This window comes from Populus alba, chromosome 6, assembly GCF_005239225.2.
Source record: "Populus alba chromosome 6, ASM523922v2, whole genome shotgun sequence".
In the NCBI taxonomy this organism is placed as follows: Eukaryota; Viridiplantae; Streptophyta; class Magnoliopsida; order Malpighiales; family Salicaceae; genus Populus; species Populus alba.
This window is the reverse complement of record NC_133289.1, coordinates 23,561,087-23,568,845: the sequence shown is the minus strand read 5'-3', so window position 1 is coordinate 23,568,845 and position 7,759 is coordinate 23,561,087. Positions and strand designations below refer to the sequence as shown.

General features: G+C 36.2%; 1 protein-coding gene and 1 pseudogene across 1 annotated transcript; both read right to left on the bottom strand.

The window, feature by feature from the left end:
• Nucleotides 1–308: 308 nt before the first annotated feature.
• Nucleotides 309–3,160, bottom strand: LOC118050207 (probable WRKY transcription factor 32). The gene is made up of 5 exons (XM_035060465.2): nucleotides 2,782–3,160; nucleotides 1,567–2,237; nucleotides 1,375–1,476; nucleotides 1,139–1,291; nucleotides 309–849 (listed from the first exon to the last, which is right to left on the bottom strand). Exons 1-5 carry the CDS (start codon nucleotides 2,902–2,904, stop codon nucleotides 465–467), a joined length of 1,434 nt encoding a protein of 477 aa, XP_034916356.1. The 5' UTR covers nucleotides 2,905–3,160; the 3' UTR covers nucleotides 309–464.
• Nucleotides 3,161–3,583: 423 nt separating this feature from the next.
• On the bottom strand, nucleotides 3,584–7,131 carry LOC118050208 (DNA-directed RNA polymerases IV and V subunit 2-like; annotated as a pseudogene).
• Between the last annotated feature and the right edge of the window lie 628 nt (nucleotides 7,132–7,759).

The following is a 7,759-nucleotide window of genomic DNA, read 5'->3' as shown; positions in this document are numbered from 1 at the left end:
GAAGCGATTAAAAAAAATATATTTTTTATAATTAATACATTAAAATAATATAAAAAATATAAAAAAATAATTATATATTTTGCAAAAACACAATTTAGACAGCATTTCTACACAGGCTTTTACTAGTCAACACACAAACCCGAACTGAGCCCGATGAGCCCAATAACCATATTTATGAAACCTGAATGGTGGTTTCAGACCGTGACTTTAAAATTTTTCACAAAATACTTTTTTAATTTAAAAATATATTAAAATAATATATATTTTTTTAAAAAATTTCAAAACAATAAAAAATTATAAGGAAATAATTTTAAGTAAAAAAATTAAAAACATTTTTTTAAACACAAAAACAAACACATCTCCAAATTTTCATTGAAAATCAAACTGATGAAGTATGTATAATTTCCACGAAAAACAGGCTCATGATACTATATTTTGCATCAACCACTACAAAAATTTGTTTCTCAGCAAGGCTTGAGTTCAACACCAATGCTGAGAAGAGTCTGGGCTGATTCTAATGCCTCCTCACCTCCAAGCTCCAAGATCTTCTCACCCATTATATCTACTTCACTGTCCATCGAGCACTTGCTTGAAGGCCTTCGAGCAGATAAGCTTCTGTTTTTCTTGCAGCAGGCATTGTCTACTGAAGCAGCCGGGGAAATCAGACAACTTTCTGAACCATGTCTTTTCTTAGGTACTGGAATATCATGTTCATGTCTTTTCTTAGGTGCTGGCATACCATGGTCATGTTTCCCTTCGTATGTTATAGTGGTGGATGTTGCCTCATCTGCAGCCCTCTCAACATGCTTACGAGCAGGACATGCTGACGATGTGCATCTGTAATAGCTCCTAGCATTTCACCAAGGGATAGATAAAAGTAAGAATAATAAGGTTTAGAAGAGGAAACACAAGATAAAGAGTCTACGTAAGAAAATTTGAAGAGAATCTTGATTTGATAGACTTTAGATTGGTTGGGAAAAGTATTCTCCAGGCCAAGTTCAAATATCAGACATGCGGAACCTTCAAGTTCAACAAGGTAAGAAAAAAGGAGTCCAACGCTATTTATAGGCACAGCAGCAAAAGAGAGCCTTAAAATTAATTCCACTAAATGCACAAATTAGCATGAATCAAAATCTACCTTATGAATGAATTCCCTTTCAACATTTTCTGACCATACTTGCGCCATCGATAGCCATCATTTGAGCTCCCCTCATCAGGAAAAGTGTGTACAGCGATTGCAGGCTCCTTTTTCAAGACAGGAACTGAATGCGCCGCACTTCTTTCTTTGATCCTGCTCGTTGACCAATTGAATTGAATTAGAAAACTCAAAACTAAAATAAATTTCAAGAGAGCCAAATTCCTAAAAGGACATGCCTTATTTTCAGCCTTGGTTCAGCACCATGCTTCTCCTGAACCTCAGTCCCTGCAATCCCACAGGGGCCATTTTGTTGGGGTTCCACTGCCCTGGGACCAAAGCTGTAAAATGGTAACGCGATGCCAACGAAAATATTAGCAAAATAAACAGCAAAGACATTTTAAACTATCATGTTTTCTCAAATTACTTGCCATCGTTTTGACTCTGACTCATCACCATTTTTCTCTTCAATCTTAGCCCCCACATTTCCATTAGAACTGCTTGAACTCTGTTGTTCTGATTCAGGCACATGCAGAGATGAATGCCTGCCATCTGCTGAACAGACAGAAATATCCGACCCATCTAGCTTTTGAACTGAAGGGTCTACAATTTGACTGCCTAAAGTTGGCTTGGCAGATGATATAACCCTGATGCATTTCCTATGAGGGGGATCATGATTATGGTCACCTATGTAAACAACATCAACGACACGACCAGATTGACAACAATGTTGAACCTTCTTCTTTGCATAGCAACTACAATGGACACATCTATAGTAGCTTCTTGAATTTTTAGAACCCTTCACTGGCTTCTGGCCATACTTCCTCCAGTTATAGCCATCTGCAAAGGGTGCATCCATAACAACACGTGGAAGACCGGTTTCATGGTGAGAATTTTGCTGGTCTATTACTAGTCCAAGTTCACACTTCGACATTGGCTTTTGAGTTACAGATGCTGAATGTGGGACAGATATTGCAGCTGGTGTAACAGACAATGCTTCACTAGAAGTATTTGCACATTCAACCTGGTGTTCTAACCTGACCCAGTCTGCTTCAGGTTTTGTACCCACCTGCGCGTCCCGTTGGAACATCTCATTTTTCCCCTACAAAACAATTATTCTTATATAATTGACTACACTGACACTTTATAACAAAAAAACCAAAACTCATATCAGACTATGCAAATTGGACAAGCATCACATTCAATTGTCTCTGATGGATTCTCTATATTAATACTAATTGTCAACGCTCATTATAAAATTGCCATCAACAACCCAACAAAATCATTCCAAAATAGACCAAACAAACAGCAAGTCTCATCATTTTGTTCTGACTTCATTATCACAAAAAAAAACTCAAAACAACACCGCACCACACCAAAACCAGCCAAACCCTTCTTACTAGTCAATGTTACCCTGCAAACTAAACCGAAATCACCCAAAAATTGAAAACAAAATAAACCCAATTAAAAAAAACCGAAAGATGCAAACTTTCATAGAGAAAAACAAATTCTTGATTAGAAACTACACAAGAATCTCTACCATTATAAACATAAACAAAACAACCGAAGAAATCCAACAACACATATAACAAACGGAAAAGCCAGATGAGTCCATTAATACACATAAGAGTTGATAAAAGAAGAACCTGAAACCCTGGTGAATTGGAGGAAGTCATGACTTTTTTGAGTAATTGGGAAAAAGAAGAACAATCATAGTTTTTAAATCCAATATCCGAATCTCCCCTATGGTATTTTCTCTGTTCTTGCATGGTTCTTTTAGGTTGTTTATATATAAATTGAAAGTGTTTAAGGTTAAGTATTGGAAAGAAACAAAACAAAAATGAAAGACAGGAGAGTTCTTGTCTGTCTAAAACAAGGGTTTTGGTTTTGGTTTTAGAGGAGGAGAGGTAACTAACACCTGTGCCCTTTCGTTTCCTTTTTGACTCTTTGTTGACTTGACAGGGCGGTTTTGTATTTTACTTCCACTTAGGGCTTTGACCATGGATTTGCTAGATATCTCCTTCTATTTATTATTCATTCATTCTTCTAACATCTTATTATTATGAATCAAATTATTCACTTTGCTCTTAAAATAAGATTACAATAGAGCTAGGATAGTCTTTCCCTATCACGTGTGAATCCTGTCGTGATGGCCAGGACCGGTTGCCACTTCAGATCCTGCTCCTAGTTGGATCAAACTTCGAGGACATAACTTTTTGTTTGTTCTTGGTCCAGCTGACCATCTTTATTGGTTTGAAAATAGGGGTTTAGACTTTAGTCTATAATCCTACACTGAACTGGTTCCACTTGAAATCCTGCCAACTCATTGGAGTCAAGGTATAAGAAAACTTTTTGGGAAGTTCTCTTATCGGGCCTTAGATGGTGTGGCTTTATTCAAATTGAAAGCAGTGAATATTTTAGGTCGAATCTTTGACAGATGCATGAGAATAAAGAAGGTTGTGCTTGACAGCCATATTGATTTCAGGATTTGCAGGCTTGCCATTCATGGGCCAAAAACATGGAACCCAAGTTTAAGCTCCTGGTCCATCATCATTTACATGGTTAGAGCCCAAATGATAACGGGTCCCTGAAAGGGAAAAACAATGTAACTTGCGCAATAGATGAAGGAACTCGGCTGAACTGATCAGACCATACCAACCTTGGAGTACTAGGTCATACAATGCACAGATTCAGGGGACATAACCTTGAAAAAACATATCCTACAAGTTAGCAATTCCCATTAACACGACGGCAACAAGCAGATATACTACAATAATAGCTCAAGAAACCCGTGTTTCGAATTTCAAACTTATAACCATGCTTAAAAAGCTCTTGGAACCACTTTGCCCCATAAGGTACTAACGTAACTTGAGAATGTCATCAACAGACTCACAAACCTGGCAGTAGGGACCCCTGTCCTTGCGGCCACCAGGCACTGCCAGTTGGATCACGTTGGCCACATTTTTTGCATTTCTGGCAGATATGCATTTCAGAGGAGTCACTGAAAGTGAAGAGGCACTCGAGCAGGTTTGCAGATGCACCATGAGCTAGAAGGCAGTCACGCTCTATCTCACCGAACTTAATACCACCAAAACCTGCAACTGGATGCCTTGTAAGTGGGTGCACTGGTCCAGTGTTGCGAAATTTAACCTTGTCTTCAGCCATGTGGATCAACCGCTGATAGAATATTGGTCCCACAAATACGAGAGAGCATACCATTTCACCAGCTCGACCATTGTAGACTCTTTCATTCCCCCATCTCGAAAATTTAGCCCTGCCTTGCATATTTGATAGAATGTCACTCTCAGAATAACTTGAAAGATAAACAAAAGCACGAACAGAAAGAGATGACAGGAACTTGGAATGGACACCAGCATAAAATTTTACAATAATGTGTACCAGGACGGTTTAGTCTGGTACACTGAACCACCAAGAGTGAGACAGCATTGACTTTTTTTTTTATTTTTTTTATTCTAAAGCATTCTCATATAAAATGGAAGTTCAAAGAAATTACGTATTAGGATTTACAAATGGCACGATTGCAGTCCAAAGAGTAGTATAAGTAAATGTAATGTCACCTGTGAAGCTGGTCTGCGATGTCATCAACAGAGAGAGTGAAGACAGGAGTGCAGCGTATCTCTTTGCGCCACCACAGGCAATACCCTTTCCCAAAGTAGCCGCTAATAATTGACCAGGTATTTGTCGTGAAGGAAATGCGAGTGGATTTATTACAATATCAGGAACAATTCCTTGAATTGTGAAAGGGAAGTTCTCTCGAGACTCTAGAAAGTCCAGAACACCCTTTTGCCCATATGCATGCTTGAGAGCTTATCTCCAGGACATGGAGATCGAACTTGCAACAGCAATTGTGGAACAGAAAAATGACAGGAAATGTGTTTTAAGAATGTAATGCAATAAAGCCAAAAGCAACACCGATAATATGCAAAACACACCCACTCGCTCACCACACACATTTGTTTCAAAAGGACAAAGGGACTACACCAAAAAAAAAAAAACCCCAGAAAAATACACCAATGAATTGCATAAAATTGGTCTAGAGAGCAGCAAAATCAAACACGATATATTATCATCTCTTTTGCATACATGTATTTCTGTTTCACATCACCAGACCTTACATTTTCTACATGTGTGAGCAGATGGTTATCCATGCGGGAATTGTGCCTGTATGTTGCCTAAAGCTAGAAATCAACCCTCAGATTTGCTAGTTAAGGCAACAATAGAACCTTTCAATCATAAGAGTGAGACATTACAGTATCAAGAATTACCCTATTAAACACAGTACAGATGGTATCAGGTCAAAGTGCAATCACCAATAAAAGCCACAACTCTTAGATAGAATCATGTACCTGAACATCAACAAGAACTTTCATTCTTGCCAAATACGTCATATTCTGAATTCTGGCATGCCAGTGACAGTAGCTGATGCCCGTTCCCTTTCACCATCTGTCTGTTTACACATGACATATCCAGGCTCACCAGCTACCTCACCAAATGAATCAAAGGCCCTCTGGAGTCCACTATCGATGAAGGCATTATTTGAGTTGATTTGGTGGCTAATGAGACCGTACTCGTCAAAAACAACGATGCTGCCTTCCTACAGAAACTTTGCAAAGTTTCTTCCCCCAAGTCATATAAGTTAGCTGTGTCCATCAAATCATCATCTATATCCATATCATCAATTCCAACCTTACTACTCGGACCCATCTCCTCCACATGATCTGATGATGCACCCATTTAATTCAAAATCTGAGAAGAAATAGATGACAGAAACATCAATGACAAAGCTGCAATCACAACTGAAACAATTTAACTCTTGCTGAAATGGAAGCAACATAGAACATACAAGTGAAAACAACTTAAGCTTTCAAGGCTCAGTAAAAAACAGATATGAGAACCCTTTCCGGCTTAAATTAAGAATATCCTCAGAACACCACAAGTACTAAAACTCAACAAATCAAGCCCAAGTGCTCAAGTAGCATCAACATTTTACTCTACAAATATATTTTCTCTACCGCAAACGCCAGCTAGCATTTGGATTTCACTCTGAATCCCAAATGATAAAATAATTTATCATCTAGATTTCCTTTAAAACACCTTAAGAAAAATAGCTCATTAGAACCCTGATTAATAACCAAAATATGTCAAAAAAGGGCATATTTTTTTTATTATGAAAAACCTGAACTTTTAACAAAAAACAAAATCATATTCAACAACGTAACCATGTTATCATATTAATGCAAAAAAGCCCATCTGTTTTAAGTCTCTCGCACTACTTTTTTCTTCCAACAAAAAAATATATTGTAAACCTTAGTCATCTGCGTTTTTCTCTAACGCAAAAAAACTGTCATCTAACCACTAGATTTCCACTAAAATGAGTAAAAAAAAGGGTATCACCTTACTTAGCACAGACAAAACAAAAACCCCAAAAGCTACAAACTTTAACCAGTTTTAACAAAATAAACCCAAAATGGCAAGCGAAAGATGTAAAAAATTAACAGAGAGCAGAGAAAACTTACATTAAACCCTAAGAAATCTTTTCTTGATCAAAGTTTAAACCTTTTGGCCTTGAAATGAATGAAAAAAAATTCTCTATGCCCAATGCCAGTGTTAAAATTTTGAAGGGTTTTTGGTTTTCGATCAAAGAGAGCTCTGAGTTAGTGATTTCACAGAGAAAAAAGATTTCTTTTGGGAGTCAGTGGGGGTGCACTGTAAGGTGTGTCGCAGGGGAAATATTGTCATTCGGAAAGAAAGAGACCAATGCTTTGACACTATGGATTCTGGATATTTTGCGTTGTTGCTTTCAAAGAAACCCTGCCGAGAGACCGTCAAGCTACCATGTTACTAGAACGTGAATGGTTGAAAAACTCTCAGCAGCTTGATGTCTCATCTACCATCTAGTAAATCGCTGCAATAGAAAAACTGTAAGGTAGCGTCTCGTTAAGGAAAACCCTACTAATTACTCGCTCAGCACGATCAAATTAAATTACTACTCTACTGTGGAATAGAAAGCATATATTTTTTGTTTTAAAAAATATAAAAAACTTTTTTAACTTGTGATACGATCGAGCTCCAATTTTTACTCGCTCAGCACTGCAAAGAGAATGATGTGTTTGGTATTATGATAATTTTTTACATTGAAATTTAAAAAAAATTTTATAAAAAATAATTTTAGTTAAAATTTGTTTGAAAAAATATATTTATTTAATTAAAATTGTTGTTAAAATTAATATTAAATAAAAAATAATTTAATATATTTTTAGTTAAGAATGGTTTTCAAATGAAGGTTCTAAAAATAAATAAAAAAACATATATTAATATTGATTGTTTTTTAATTGAAATATTGTTAATTTAACTATATTATTATATCATGATATAAACAATACTTTATATAAAGTATTTTTTTATTATTTCATTAAATTATTTATAATTCCATCACATACAAAATCATCAAATAAAAACTACAATTTTCATGGCTTCTTAAGCGTGCAACAATAGTAGATAAAATATTATTATGAATAAAATTGGAATTGCAATCAAATTCTGTAAATACTATGTCATCATGAGATCTTTTCTAATGTAATTATATAGTGTCATTAAATAATA

Bases quoted from the DNA above. Each gene is read 5' to 3' on its own strand.
- LOC118050207 (XM_035060465.2), bottom strand. From the start codon at position 2,904: ATGCAAGAACAGAGAAAATACCATAGGGGAGATTCGGATATTGGATTT. The intron at 2,238-2,781 runs GTTCTTCTTTTA...ATTGTTTTGTAG, and splicing joins CCAATTCACCAGGGTTTCAG to GGGAAAAATGAGATGTTCCA. The intron at 1,292-1,374 runs GCATGTCCTTTT...GTCAACGAGCAG, and splicing joins GAACCAAGGCTGAAAATAAG to GATCAAAGAAAGAAGTGCGG.